General features: G+C 37.3%; 1 protein-coding gene across 1 annotated transcript in view; it reads right to left on the bottom strand.

The window, feature by feature from the left end:
- The window catches only part of TBC1D5 (TBC1 domain family member 5), a 543,770-nt gene that overhangs the window by 121,564 nt on the left and 405,410 nt on the right, over positions 1-16,796 (bottom strand). Inside the window, exon 16 of the mRNA XM_049766154.1 lies at positions 5,023-5,129. Coding sequence (XP_049622111.1) covers positions 5,023-5,129 — 107 coding nt within the window. The remainder of the gene's footprint in view (positions 1-5,022; positions 5,130-16,796) is intronic.

Below are 16,796 nucleotides of genomic sequence, written 5' to 3'. Positions count from 1 at the left end.
ACAAAAATAAAGTTAGAATTGGCCAAACAAAAGACCAATTAGCTATACTCTGCTTTTATACATTTTTGTGTGTGTATAAGAATGTCTATGAAATTAAATTGTCTTATTTCTAGCAATTTTTCCCTAAACAATAACAATCACTGCTAAAGTACTCCTTGTACACTTATGAACAATTTTTGAATATTCTAGTCTTCATATAAACAATGGTTGTCAAATTCTTACCACATAATCTAAAATGTTAATCCATATACTATATTTCATTTGTAATAAGTCTTTGTGATAAGGTTAACACTTCAACACATAGCACAAATAAGAAAGCACCAAAAAATGAAAATTACTTTGCTTATGTTTCTGTATTAGAATTTTATTTGCTAAAGGGTAAAAACAGATTTGCAAACTTCACAGTTAACTTAAAACAATAGTTTTAAACCTTTTATTCCTAGCCCTTACTGCCTTCAGGAAGGAGAGAACATCTGGTTATTTAAGGAACACAATATGTTCACATTTTCTATGACTTTTGTTTCTAATTGGGTTTTAAAATTTTTTTTTGAATTTGAACAACTAGTCAGAACAATGTTTTTTAATCACTTCCTATTTTTCAGACTGCCCTCCTTCTATTCCTCTACTTTGTTCATTGTTTCTGGAAATCTGCTCTGTACTTCAACATGAAAGAGACAGGAAAATAAGAATTAAGATTGTAGTTGAGGCGCTAAGTATCGGAGCCATGTTTGTGGTGAACAGAACTACAGACATTTGTCAGCTAGCCTCTTTAGACAGTGCACATTTTCAGAAATTTCTAAGTTGCCACTTAAATCCATGGCTGTTTCATCGATTATTTATACACACAAATGTTTCACATAAATAGGAGAATTTCTGTAAGAGCCAATGGTAACTAGTATTCTAATCATTTTTAAAACAAATGAACCAACAGCTGATGTGTGGAAAGATGATTGCAAGACCTGCTGGCAAGCGTTACTAAGTCTTTAAACTTTACCAGTATTGAGTTTGATCACTGATAGGAGAAGGTGCCTGACTGGACACTCCAGTGCTCAGCAGTTATATAGACTATGTAAAATAGGTTCACAAGATTCTGTTGTTGTCTATGTTACATAATATATAAAGATGGGAACAAGGTTTTAAGAAATTCTGATAACTTAAATTTATATAATTCAAAATTATTATGCTTTTAGATAATTTGAACTCAGACCAAATGAATGATGCTATCTGAGCTGTTTAATCATAAAATTTGGTCCTCTTGATGAAAATGGGACCTGACAGATATATACAGTTGGCTATGGCTACTATAGACCATAGAATATGGGTACAAGCCACAGAAACAGGTTAGGTGAATGAGGTCTACCTAGATTGTAGTCATTAATGTATATTGGAAAAAACTTATTTGTATTTGAATCAGAATTTATTTCTACCACTATTTTTCTTTCTTTAATACTAACTAAAATATAACCAGGATCATGAGGAGGATTAATTGATGGAATACATTAGTAAACACTTGAAATACAAAGTACTGTAAGTACTCAAAAGGGAAGCCTGTCCTTCCTGGATCTAGACATGACTACCAGAGGAAGAAAGAATAAAGACCCAAACCAGACGTGATGAACAGATGCAAAAAGCAAGAGTCACTCTACTAACTTAGAGGTTTACAAATCTTTTGGCTTTGGGGCATATAACCTTAACCCCTGTGCTGAAAAAAAAAATGAGTTAATTCCCTCATTTACTCTATTTCATTGCTAGTTGTAGAGACCAAATTGAGCCCATCCAAAGTGTTTAAAAATTGTGAGGTGTTTGATTCCATTATTCTTTGATCCTATTGTTTCCTATTGACCCATTATTTCAGTATGTTCAAATGAGAAATCTTGTCACTGTAACACTCACATGTGAAACAATTAGAGATCAAAATAATTAGGGATCAAGTTCTGAGGCACAGTCCATTTTCAATTGAGCAATCTCCACGGGGTTAGAGAAAAAAGCGGAACAAAGTGCTTTTTTGAAGGATTACAATAAACTCTGGGGCTTGGAGTTCCTGTTTACTTTTATTTTATTGAAGCTCAGCAGCACTCAGCATGGCTGCCCAGGAAGCTGAGATATGGGCAAATGTACTTTCACACCTCAAATATCATTTTTTGCACTGCTTCACTTCACAGAGACTTGTGTTTACTCACTCTGATCTACTTAAGTATTTGAGTGTTATATTGTTGCTACTAGGAAACATTTAAAGCACAGTGATATTTGAAGTTTTACAGCCATCCTTCACTTTTTCCAACTCAGTATAACTGTTTTCTTATATGAGTTTGTAATTGACATTATCTACACTGCACACTCAATTCACAAGAGGATTTCTATGATATATTACAGATTTATATATAAACTTGGTACTTTTTTTTAAGCTCATGCTTTTGTGGCATTGGATGGAGTGTTATTAGAAGTCAATTCTTCATGGACAAAGAATGTGCTGGCTGAATGAGTCATATAATTGAATAATTCAACTATAAAAGACAGGGCTAAGCATTGGCAAGCGTGTTTTTCCTCAAATCACAAAGAGATTGCTAGAAGAATCCAGATTTGATCCAGTGTCCCAAACCCTAACTCAGGTTCCTCCTAACCATGTCTGAAACATATACAACAGACCTATAATAAGCAAGGTACTAAATGACATTTACTAAATAATGTCAACGAATCAACCATCCTATATATTTAACTAAAGTCATCACCTTCTGGGTTAGTTACCTGCAGACTCTTTCATCCTATAGAACTATTATTTTTCTTTCAAAATATCATAATTTGATACAATTATGCTAAAGAGCCCTTTAAACATGCCTCCCCTTTCTGACCAATTTCTTCTATAGAGAAATAAGAGCTAGTTGTATAGAACCATATGAATAATTATCTTGATAATGTTCTTTCTTGGTAGGATTGTGAATATAAATGTAAGAAATTATTTTTTAAAAAATTATACTATTATTTTCCCCTCTTAAACATTAGACATCTATTTTCATTGCTTGCCAAACTGGCTTCATTATATTGTTATATTATATATACTCATTATTAAGATGGAAAGCTATTTTCAAATAAGAGTCTATTTAATAATACTGGAGAATTTAGTATATAGAATTCTGCATCTAGAGGGATGGATGAATCAGAGGATGATCAAACATATTTGGTGTGGAAAAAATTACGATGACCAAGATGTCTAGATAACATAGTTATCATCCCTTCAATTCAACGAACCAAACCACATAAGCAAAGAATTAAAATAGTTATTTTAGCAAAAAAGCTTTTTCTTTGAAATTTTATATGACTTTACTTCTTAATCTTTATTATTTTTATATATTGTTTTGCTAAACAAAAACTTCAATATGGGAATTCTGAGTTTCAGAATTATTAGATTCCTAAGCCTTAATTGAGAAAAATAAGAAAAGTTTTTGAGCCATCCCTAGTGGTACTCAGGGGAACTTGGCTATACACTCAAGAATTTGACTGGTGGCACTTGGGAGACCATTTGGGGCACTGCTGGGAATTGAATCTGGTCGGCTGCATGTAAGGCAAACACCCTATTATTCCTCCGGCCCTGTTTTCTTTTTTTTTTAATCAGATAAACAATGGGTTATATTAATATTTCAAAAATTAAGATGTCTTATAGAAGAGAAATGGTGTGATATTGTGTACATAGAAAACAAATTATTTTCAAAGTCAAGCAGATAATAAATAGAAGATAGATTCATTAATGACAGAGGAAAGGGCAGAAATTATTGAGAATAAAATTGACATTGAACTTAAAGGCCCAATTGATCAGAAAGAGCTTTGGCAATGGAATCCACAGACAGACTGACTCAAAGACAGTTCAACAACTGCCAGCACGACTGTTGGGAGTTCTGCCAAAGAGCCAAAGGCTGGGATTACTACCCAATGCCTGGCATTCTCCAACTCATGTTTGAAGCTTTCTCTCTCATATTTCATCCAATATTTTTGTTTGGCTCAAAAAAATCAAGGATTCACAGATTTAAAAAAAATCATTAAATGTTCTTCTTTTCAAGAAATATACCATTAGTTGTAAAAGAGTACACTTTCTTTTTTTTTTTTTTTTTTTGGTTTTTGGGCCACACCCGTTTTGACGCTCAGGGGTTACTCCTGGCTATGTGCTCAGAAATCGCCCCTGGCTTGGGGGGACCATATGGGACACCGGGGGATCGAACCCCGGTCCTTCCTTGGCTAGTGCTTGCAAGGCAGACACCTTACCTCCAGCGCCACCTACCCGGCCCCTAAAAGAGTACACTTTCTTAAGTGTAAAGACAATTTTGGTGACATGCTTTAAGTTCAAATAGAGATAGTAGCACTAAACTGTATTTCAATCTTTATTTTAATAGATTTTATTAGGTTACTTGTCACCTGCACATAAAGACAGAATTTATTTAAAATATAGGAGCCAGAGAGAGCACTTTGTAGGGCATTTGTCTTGCATACAACTGACCCAGGATGGAAGATGGTTTGAATCCTGGCATTCTATATGGTCCCCCAAGCCTGCCAGGAGCGATTTCTGAGTGCAGAATAGGAGTAACCCCTGAGAGTCACCGGGTGTGACTCAAAAATCAAAAACTATATATATAAATATAAAGAGTTTGTTTAGATTCAGAAACTCTTAAAGACTGGTCCTTTACACAGCTCTTTTTGGGTCATCCTAGGGCCTCAAAGGACTTTCTCTATATAGGGAAGCAACAGTAAAGATGTTTTAACTCTTTTCTTGATTTATGAGAAAGCCAGAAGAGCAGAACCACTTTCTGAATGATCAAAGCTACAATCCAGCTTCTCATGACAGGTCCTTAGCAGGTCCTGCTAAGTTGCTTATTTATGAGGTAAATTGTGGTCTATGACTCTAGGTATAATTCCTTTGTTAGGCAATTCATTTGTAGCTAGACAAATTCCACTTTAGGAATGCTTGAAATTAGACAGAGAAATAAATTTGTCATTCATTTATTTAACTTCATATATTCAACTCTGAAAGCTTACCTTTGGGTCACGCAGGAAGAGAGCCTTAAGAATCAGTGAATGTACATCTCCAATGACTGGGTAATGCATCAGCAGGCCAAGGCAGGTCTGGTAGTTACTAGAGATCACTAAAAGAAAGTGGAAAAATAATTCAGAGACAATATTGTTTAAGGTACCTGTACTACTGTGAGCAGAATTAGAAATAACTTTTTTTTTTGGTTTTTGGGCCACTCTCGGTGATACTCAGGTGTTACTCCCAGGGGATCGAACCTTGATCCATCGTATGTTTGCTGCCTGCAAAGCAAATACCCTACCATTTTGTCACCACTCTGGCCCCAGAAATAAATTCTTATTTGAAGAAATCAAACTCAATTGATTTAATAAAAGAAAATAGGGAGATGGGATTTTCACCAATCGAATGGCCTTTGAAATAGTACATTGTACTGTTAACTGCAATCAAATACACTAGAACAGGGGTCTCAAATTCAATCTATCTGGGGGCTGCAGGAGGCAAAGTCGGGGTGAAGCAGGGCCGCATAAGGGATTTCACAAAAAAAAAAAACAAAACCTCAAATGCCATTATTAACTGTTTTAATTATTTCTTTTTGTTTGTTTGTTTGTTTGTTTGTTTTTGGATCACACCCAGTGCTCAGGGGTTACTCCTGGCTGTCTGCTCAGAAATAGCTCCTGGCAGGCACGGGGGACCATATGGGACACCGGGATTCGAACCAACCACCTTTGGTCCTGGATCGGCTGCTTGCAAGGCAAACGCCACTGTGCTATCTCTCCGGGCCCAGCTTTAATTATTTCTTCTGAACATGAATAGAACATTGAGTGAAGATCATGAACAGTTCTTCTGAACATGGCATCTTTTGCATATTCCTTGCTGCCAGAGACTTGACAGCGCTTCTTCTCACAAATATGAATCACATTTGGCTTTAGAGAGGAAGCAGTTGAGACCCTTAGTATGGCTTGAAAATGATCATCATTAAGTCTAGACCTGTACTTTGACTTATTGAAGTTCAGTGTGGAGAATAACTTTTCACACAAATATGTGCTCCCAAAAAGGCACATGGTGTGCTTGAACATTCAGGAAAGCTCAGGGAAACTGGGCGGCAATTCTCTCAAAAATTGCCCATGCATGTCTGCTTTTCCACTAATCTCCCTGAACTTGGCTTTGAGACAGAGTTGCATTGCAGGTCAATGAGCTCCATTTGAAGCACAGGAGGGGCATCTTGCACATCAAAAGAAAAGGGGTCCACAAAAATTTGGAAAGTGGCTCTGTGCTTTTTGAAGTCTGCAAATCTGTGATCAAATTCCTTCTCTAGCTTAAAAATAGCATCAACATATTTCTCACCTCTGAATGGTATGCCTGCATCCACAAGTTCTTTACATGCTGGGAAATGGCAAAGGTTTGTCTGAGAGAACTGGGATTTCCATAACACAAGTTTTGTGGAGAATGCTTTCATGTTGTCATAGGCAGCACTGATAAGCTGCCCAGGGCCTTGTAACATCTTGTTTAGTACATTCAGCTTATGTGTGATGTCAACAAGAAAAGCTAAGTCCATGAGCCATTTGTGATCAATCAACTCAGAAACAGCATTCCCATCCTTCTCCATGAAGGCTTTCACTTCTTCTCTCAACTCAAAAAATCTTTTCAGGACATTTCCCCTGCTGAGCCAATGTACCTCGGTGAAATAGAGCACATCTCCTTATTCTGACTCCATTTCCTCTAAAAAAAAAAAAAAAGCACGGAACATCCTATGCTTTAAACCCCTGGATTTGATTTGGTTGATGCATTTCACAACAACAGACATCACATTGTCACACGGCAGGCATTTACTGCAAAGGGACTGCTGATGGATAATGCAGGGAAGAGCAATGGCCTTCTCTATACCCTCCTCTTCAAGTTTTTTTGAACAAGTGCCACCAGTCCATTTTTCCTCCCTGTCGTCAATGGTGCTCCATCGATTATTATTCCAACAAACCTCTTCCATGGCAAACCTGCATTCTCAATGGCATCACACAGATGCCAAAATATCTCATTAGCGGTGGTCTGGCCATGCAATGAAATTATTGTGAGCAGCTCCTCTGTCAATTCAAAATTGCAATCAATACCAGACATAAAATGTGAGCTGTGCCCTCGTCAAGAGCAACTGAGTATGCATCAAAACATTTGGCTTTCTCACACAGTTGATGATAAATGTCACTTGACATGTCAGAAATGCGCTCTGCCACAGTGTTGGCAGAAAGGCTGATTTTGCTAAACTGACCTTTCTTTTCCGGACAGATAATACTTGCAGCCTGTAACATGCATTTTTTAACAAACTCTCCTTCTGTGAATGGTTTCCCTGCCTTAGCAATCATCTCACTAACCATGTAACTAGCTTCGACTGATGCAACATTCTTTTTGGTTGCTTTCTTGAAGAAATCTTGTTGCTTCATTAGACATGCTTTAAGACTGGCAACCAACTTGGCTCTCTCATTTCCTTGATATTTTGCACATTCCTCAGCATATTTAGTTGAATAATGGCATTTCAAGTTGTATTCCTTGTGCACTGCAACTTTCTCTGAGCAAATAAGACATGTACGGATGACCCTGTGCTCAACAAAGAAATACTGCGTCTCCCACTTTTCCTGAAATTGTCTGTGCTTGTCATCAATCTTTCTCTTCACTGCAGGCTTTGATGAAGTCATGATGAAGGTATGACAAAATCTAATTCTGTAATAAACTTCTCTCCCTTAGGCCTCCGATAATGCAAAGGACAGCGGGCAGAAGCAGCGGAAATGACATCTGCACTAGGCGCAAAGTATTCACGATTACTCGCTTACCGAATATTCGCAATAAAAAATTGCATTAGTGAGAAAAAAAACACATTAAACATTTGCATACCCCAAATGGAACTGCTCGGGGTATGCGAATGTTTAATGCGATTTTTTTTCTTACTAATGAGATTTTTATTGCGATTATCCGGTAAGTGAATAATCGCAAATACTGCGATATTTGAAGGCCAGCCGCGGGCCACAAAATGTTGTACAGAGGGCCGCAAACGGCCTGTGGGCCGCAAGTTTGAGACCCCATGCACTAGAACTTATTCTCAGGGGCTGTAGGAAGAAAAAGCCATGGTGTGTGTGTGTGTGTGTGTGTGCGCACGCACGCGAAGCACGCACATGTTTACAACAAAGCATGCATATGCACTGTAATGTATATGTCTCTGTTGAACTGTCTCTAGTTTTGCTGCTTAAAAATGTATAACAAAAATCTTTCGAATGGGATAGAATCAGTATAAATAGAATCAGTCTTTTAATACCCTTATTATTTTTTCATAACTTACATACATTATATTCTTTATATAAGCCTATGCAGTCAGAATTAAAAGAAAGTATCTTTTCTGATTAGTTGTTTTTCTTAATGTAACAGAAATGAAAGAAATTTTAATGTAGCATTTCTTGAAGGAAATGCCTACATCTTCAGAGATAAGCCAAACTGTTTTCCTTAGACTGTCATTTCACTTATTTTTCAGACCAAACTAATTATGGGTGCAATTATTGAATATAATTTTACAGGCAGGTCTATGTAAACTACTTCATTTCTTGGCAATCCATCTGCCTCCCATTAACAACACTTGTTGTTATTGTTGTTTTTTTGTAAGCCACATCTAAAGTTGTGAAGAAACTTTGCAGTTACAACTTCCTGTGTTTGCAAAGGATTCATATCCATTAATCAAAACCGTTGGTTGAAAAATATTACCTAGGAAAACAACTGTGCTTCCACAGAAACAATACAAGTCACAAACAACTGCTTTGTGCACAGAAATTTCCTTGGTTCTTAAGATTCTTTCTCCCTCCTTCTTTATGCTGGAAACACAATTTCTTGTATTCCCCCTCCCCCTCATTGTTGGAAACAACATTCTTGTATAGCTTTCCATCCCCTCCTTTGTATGAACATTATAGTGAAAGAAGACAGGACTGGGCAAAATGAATAATTATAATCTATGTAAGGAACCACTTTATCATCTTCATTTCCGTTGCTGATCTGACAGCTTGTAATTTCATACATCTGCTTTCATTTGTAAAGCACTCACTTATACTACCCTTTCTCTATCTATTCAGACCCTTCTTATTCATTCATTGTCATATTCATATTTGGTTACCTGTTGTCCCCCCCCTAGAATTTTAGATAGTAAGATTAGTGCAATGTTTTCATATGCTATTTTCGTTAAAAACAAATACAGCTTAAACAATCAATTCAGTTTATTACTGCAGTAAGTTATTTTCCGAGTGTTAGGATAATGAACTATTAGTATCCGACTCAGAAAATATTCTAGTATATTTTGTCAGAGTTGTAAAAGTTTTGTGGAAATAATTCTGGCCTTGGAATTCAATTAAGTTGGCTTAAAAATCCTGGGATACCACTTAAAATCTTTCTAATCTATGTGACTGATTTATAACAGTTGTTCAAAACCTGTTATGGGCAATCTCTCCGAACTTAAAATTGGTCATTTGAAAAATTTGGTCAGTGGATTAAAAACAAAAACCTTACTTCACTCATTCATTCCTTTAAATTATTGGTGGTCTACCTAGTCTGTGACAGGGCCAATGTTTGGATAGAATCTAGAAACCAATGAAATACAGGAAAATGCTGAAAAACAATCAAAGTACTGAGCATGGATGTGTAATTAAAAACTGTGGTCGCTAATTTCTGAGGCAGCCAGATACTATGTTTAAGACTTTACTTGTATTTTCAATAATTTCTATGGAAATTTTATGAGGGTGCAGTTGTCTTCCTTATTATATAGAAGAGAAACTGATTATCTGGAAAGGTTAAATCACTTGCCCCAATTACATTGATTTGGTGGTTGAGAAAGGTTGGAAATTCTAAAGTCTAATGGTTAGATCCATGCTCTAATTAGTGGACTAGCTATAAAAGAAATTGTCCTGAAATTTAAATGACATAATGGATATACACCATCATTGTAAACAGTCAGTGAACTGCTGTTATTTCTCTTGTATGGTTTGAGGTAGCTTGGAATATCAGCATGATCCAGCCTTAAAGCATTCTGATATAAGGCATTTATTTGGAGGAACTAGAGAAATAAGTCTATTAGGTGTTTTCATTTGGGGCCAGTTGGCTCAGGGGTTATTCCTGGCTCTACTCCATGCCAGGGGACCATATAGGATGTTGGGATTATAACCTAGGTCAGACATGTGCAAGGCAAACACCCTACTTACTGTACTATATTTCCCTGGCCTCAGTAAAGGGTCATAACTTGTTGAAATTTTTACATAACTTTTGGAGTGCTCAGAAGCTGTAAAATATATAGGGAATCCAAACTAATGTTATCAATATCCCTTCTTGCTTCTCATATACTCATCCAGTCACTGTAATGAACATTTCCTTGGCATCTACAAACTGTGTTAGGCTCTGGCAGGAATATAATACACCAATTTGAGCTCTGAAGGTAGCAGCAGCCTGCAATTTAGCTTTCTAAAAGATGCTGCTTTGCTATACATATTATTTTGATTAGTTCTCACCTGAAAAACAGTAAACACAGGGAAAGACTTGCTCTAAGAACTCTCATTTGCCTAAAAGAAATCCTATAAAAGGAACTCAATTGTGATAAATGCCCAATGACATAATTTGACTTAAGTTATCATTCCTCCCATCTATTCTAAGGGACCATTCATCTTAAAAAAAAAAAAAAATCCTTCCCCTGCCTGAGGCCTACTTCTCTTCCTTTTCCTATGTTAAGGTGGCATTTAATCTACAATTCTAAAGCTACCTCTTTGAAGCCAGCTCATTATTGCTGAGTGTCTCTCATATCTACAGGAGGTATACACGCTAATAAATTTGTTTTTCTCTTGTTAATTTCTTAAAGTGTGCTAGTTGAAATCCTAAAATAGGGAGAGGTAAAGTTCACTTCATCTATAGACCACTGTATTAAGCTAATGGTATCTCTTATTTATAAATAAAAACATATATGGTACTTTTTTTGTGGGGGGCAATAGTACAGCAGGTAGGGCATTTGTTTGCCTTGTGTTCTTGATCCTCGGCATCCCACACGGTCCTCCAACTACCATCAGTTGAGTGCAGAGCCACACTGGGTGTGGCCTCAAAATCAAAGATATTAATATAAAAAATTAAAAGCATAAAATTTTAGAACATAATTTGCAATTACATGGTGGGAAGTATTTAGTCCCTTTTAAATATTTATCAAATTTTGAAAAGGCAAAGGAAAATCTCAAAAACTGAAAAAAATAGAAGAGATTTCATAGAATAAGAGCTGACATTTATAGCAATTTGATGAATGATATTTAGGAAGACTGGATTTGGAATCAGAAGATCTAGATCAAAACACAGATTAAATCAGACTGGCTGCTAGTCTAGTCACTTACTCCAGGGTATCCTGACGCAGCTGCAGTGCCTTTACTTCTGTATGATAGAACAGATAATTCCCAGTCAGTCTAGCTACAGAGTGATTTGAGGTAGCTTCTATTCTTGCTCCTCTCTGACCCAATAGAATCACCTCCATATGAAGCAAAGCTGACTTCTTTGTCCCAGTAAGAACCCCACCTTGTTCTGGAGTAATCTGAGGAAGTGGCTTAAAATAGCTTCTCTAGGAATAGCAAACAAAAAGTGGCAAAATTGGGCCAGGAATGGAACTCATTGTTAAGGCACTTGTTTGCATGTGGCTACTAAGATACCTGAACTGAAAAGAAAAGGAGGGGGCTAAATTAGTAAAGATAAATGAGTACATAATTTGACAAAGATTAAAATGATGAGTATGAATGACTTATGTATAAGTTTAAGTTAATTGTACATATATATATTTTTGCTTTGTTTTGGGGCCACATTCAGCAATGTTCAGGTTATGCTTATGCTGGCAATTGAATCCTTTTGGCTATGTGCAAGGCAAACGCCCTACCAGCTATGCTATCACTTAGGCCCTTTATTTTTTTTAATTAATTAATTATTTAATTATTTTTGTTTTGTGGGTTACTTGGCTCTGTGCTTAGAAGTTGCTCCTGGCCAGATTGGAAAACCACTTAGGATGCCGGAATTGGAACCGGGGTCTGTCCTGTACTGGCTGTGTGCAAGTAAAACACCTTACTATTGCTCCGGCTCCAGGCCTTTTATTTTTAAAATTGCACTCCCTGCCCCACCACTTTGCAGACTCAGGAATTCTTTCATTGGTCATTTTCTATTCCCTTTGCTAATTTTCTGTACCTCATGAGTGAGATAATTTGATATTTGTCCTTCCTTCTGATTAGCGTTCTTTAATATGACACCTTCAAGTTCCATCCAAGTAATAGCAAAACATAAGATTTCATCTTCTATTTACAGCTTAGCAAATAGTATATAAGCTGCAATTTTCCCCCCTTTTTTTTGAGGGGGGGGGGTCAGGGCATATCTAATAGTGCTCAGGGCTTATTCCTGGCTCTGGGCTCAAAGACCATTCCTGACACACTTAGGGACAGCCTAAGTGACTCTGTATATGCAGCAAGTGGACTAGCTATCTACTGTACTAGCTTTCCAGCCCAAACACAATTTATTTTTTAAAATTTAAAAAAGTTTTGGGTGCTTTATTGAGGACACACCTGGCTATGCTCAGGGTTTATTCCTGGCTCTTTATTCATTGCCATTCCTGGCTGACAAGGGAGTCTATATAGGGTTCCAGATACTGAAACCAGGTCAGCCATTTGCAAGGCAAGAACCCTACCTGCTGTATTATTGATCTGGCTCTAAACCAATTCTATACCCATTCATCTGTCTTTGGACACTTCATCTATTTCTAGATAACAGCCATAATTTCAAGATTTGTACTCAAATTACTGTACACTGCAATACATGTTTCTCCACGTAACTCAATGGCCTATCACAGGATACAAAATTAAATACAGATTTCCTTTAATTCTTCTGAGTCAAAAAATCGTTTCACTAACTGGGTCTGGAGAGATGGAACAACCAATAGGGTACATGTATTACATTTAGCAATCAGGTTTCAATCACAGCACCACATATGTTATCCTGAACAGCACCAAGAGTGATCTTTGAGCATAGTTAGTAAGGTGGGAGGACAGTAGGGTGTGGACTAGTCCTTCACCCAAAATAGTCATCAGCATTTAAATCCACACATGGGAAATATTCCAAAATCAGCACAAAATTTAAAAATATCTATAAACTATCATAAAAACAAATAATCATAAATTGACTAGGGAACAAAAATAAGCTAACCAAAAAGGAAAAAAATCTAAGATGTTCAACCTAATTAGTTTTCTTTTTTTTTTTTTTCTTTTTTTCTTTTTTGGGCCATACCCAGTAACTCTCAGTGGTTACTCCTAACTATGCACTCAGAAATTGTTCCTGGCATGGGGGACCATATGGGATGCTGAGGGATCGAATTGTGGTTCATCCTAGGTTAGCGTGCACAAGGCAGGCGCCCTACTGCTAGCACCACCAATCTGGCCCCTTAACCTAATTAGTAACCACTGGGAATCTAGCTAACATATCTGTAAGTACTTCTCAAGTTACTTGGCAAGAAAAAGACATTCAAATGCTACATAATAGCTATGAGCAGTATCTTTGACTATTTGAAAAATTTCATCATTTTAACTGTCTCAGTTATAAAATGATGACATATAAAATTGGTGATTCAAGATGAAGCTGAAAAAGGGGGGCAGTGAAAAGGAGCAAATATTAAGTGAAAACAACAGAACTTTTACTCTTTTCAGACTCAAAGAAAGCCAGTAATAAAAGAGGGAAAGTTCCTTCTCCATACAAAGCATTTTTCTGACTCGAGTTTAAGACCCTCATAAAATGTTGTCCTAGTCCCCCCCTCCCTCCCACTGTTGCCACCGTGGCAATTGCAGACATGGGCACCATCAATCACTTCAACAACCATGCTTAAAATGCAAGACAGACGCACATTCTTTTGTCAACAATGTAACAATCCTTCTTGCTCTGGGAAATTTTGTACAGAAGACTTTCAGACTTTAAAATCTGGTTTGAGGCCAGAAGAAATCTTCAACTTAAGAGTAACCTACTCTTTTGGTGAGAAAAAAGACGGAATATTGCTACTGTTCCTGCTTTTCATGCTTAATGGACCTGAAACAATTTATTTTAATTAGAGATCAAACAATAGAAGGTCTCTTTCCTCAAGAATTTATGATGTTCACCAACAGAAATCGGCAGTAAGCACCCAAGTATAAAACTGCTGGTGGTTGGGCCCCAGAGATAAAACAGGGGTTAAAGCACTTGCCTTGCACACTGCTGTCTTGGGTTTGATATTTGGAACCTCAAATGGTTCTGTTTCTGAGCCCAAAGATAGTAGTAAACCCTGAGCACTGTTAAGCATGGCCTACAAACAGACAGCATGATTGGCAGAGAAAGAGAACTGTAATAGAAAAGATAGAAGATGATCCGTGAGTCACAGGGTACCACACTCTGAGTTGTGGCTGGCCTTGAAACGAATTCAATAACCATCCATTCCACCTTCTCTAAATTATCTAGCAAAGAAAAAATGAGAGGATTCAGTTCAAAGTCTTTCAGTCAATTAATGTAACTTATTACCATTAATATAGTGATTATGGGGATGGCCTCAAAATCAGAGTGAATAGGTAAAATATGAAGGTAATGAAATATGAAAAAATGTAGTGAGAATTAAGATTTAGAAAAGCCTGATTTATAGTTGTCTCTCAACTTTAATCCAAATAGAAAAAAAAAACTATATAACATATGACCGATTTACCTGTTTGTTAGTTAGCTAATACTGAATACAGATGTGTTGATTTTAGTGATTATATATATGTATATATATATATATATATATATATATATATACATATATTTTTTTTGGTTTTGGGGCAACACCCAGTGACGCTCAGGGGTTACTCCTGGCTAAAGTGATTTTTTTTAATATAATTTTTATTTTGATGGCTATAGTGATTTTTTTAATGGCTTCTTCAGAAAAAAAGATTTGTGAACAGAAATTGTAGAAGGACCAAAGGCAGTTAAGAATATTATTATCTGGGCCCAGAGAGATAGCACAAGGGCGTTTGCCTTGCAAGCAGCCGATCCAGGACCAAAGATGGTTGTTTCGAATCCCAGTGTCCCATATGGTCCCCCGTGCCTGCCAGGAGCTATTTCTGAGCAGACAGCCAGGAGTAACCCCTGAGCACTGCAGGGTGTGCCCCGCCCCCCCAAAAGAATATTATTATCCATTTCTTTTTACGCTGTTTTCTGTCACATGTTTATTAAATGCCTGTTTTGTTACTGAATCTAACTAAACATTGAGTTATGTCCGCATGCCGTGACAGAATATGAGACAATTTCAATGCTCTTTTCATGTTCAGTGGAAGAGAAGCATCAAAAGACTGTCAGACTGACTGTGGTGGGTGTGATAACCAGAATGGAAGAAAGGCCATAAGTCAGGGAGGGTGTCAACCAAGAACCTGCAGAGGCAAGAGTGGATGCTGAGAGCCCACAAAGCACAGATGCTGTACCAGTGAATAGAAACATGGAGACGGGGAAAGTGGCACGTACGAGGAATTCACAATAAATAGGCTTGGAGTTGGGTTTCAGAAAGAACTCCACCAGCCTAGGTTGATCAGTGGGAGGAAAGGTGCAAGGACAAGATGCAAAACCAGTTAGAACCACAGAAGACAGTAGACAGAAGTAGGCAGAAATCACTAGAAAAATGGATAGGCTTTTATGTGTTATGTGATTCCACTAGGGAACTGCATACTTAATATAGTAGAAAAGCAAAGGAGACAAGAAATTACCAATACAATAAGAAACACATGGGGGGGGGAGGGACTGGAGCAGTGACACAAGTGGTAGGGTGTTTGCCTTGCACACACTAACCTAGGACAGACTACAATTTGAGCTCCTGGCGTCCCATATGGTCTCCTGAGCCAGGAGCGATTTCTGAGCACATAGCCAGGAGTAACCCCTGAGCATCACTGGGTGTGGCCCAAAAAACAAAACAAACAAACAAAAAGATAGAAACATATTTGGACAATAAGGCTACTTAATTCTGGCAACTTTTATTTGTGGATATTTCTTGTTTTGTTTGGTAAATTTGGTTTTGGGGCCATACCCAGTGGTGCTCAGGGTCTACTATCTGGCTCAGAGATCACTCCTGGTAGGGATTTGGAGAGCATACATGGTGCTGGTACTGATCCAGGTTGATGAATGCAAAGGCAAGTGCTCTACTTTCTATTATTGTCCTGTCACTATTTGTGGAGTTTTAAACATATTTTTCATTTCTTTTGGTTTTGGGGTCATACCCGGCAGCATTCAGGGGTTACTCCTGGCTCTCCGCTCAGAAATTGCTCCTGGCAGGCTCGGGGGACCATATGGGATGCTGGGATTCTAAACACTGTCCTTCTGCATGCAAGGCAAATGCCCTACCGCTATGCTATCTCTCTGGCCCCTACTTTTAATTTCTTATGAAGATTAGATGCACAGGCAATTGATCCCAAGTTCATAGTTCAGTTATGGATGAAACATTTGCTGTATGCACTCTTCACATCCCAGAAACGTTGCCTTCATGTAGATAAATTTTACATCTTATATTGTAAAATGAAAGCACATGAATTGTCCTAGCTTTGTTTTAAATAATAGTCACCAACTACCTATTCAAAACGATACTTCAATTTAGCTCATTCTTGGCACTGAGACCTAATTTTTCACCTACCTCTACTTCCTGTCACCTTCTCTGTAATTAAATCATAATTTTGCTTATATCACTATTGAGGGTTTTCATTTTATACATAGGCAAGGGTTAAAAAAA

Source organism: Suncus etruscus, chromosome 20 (assembly GCF_024139225.1).
Source record: "Suncus etruscus isolate mSunEtr1 chromosome 20, mSunEtr1.pri.cur, whole genome shotgun sequence".
Lineage (NCBI taxonomy): Eukaryota > Metazoa > Chordata > Mammalia > Eulipotyphla > Soricidae > Suncus > Suncus etruscus.
Note: the sequence above shows the minus strand (reverse complement) of the source record. Positions and strands in the feature narration are given on the sequence as shown.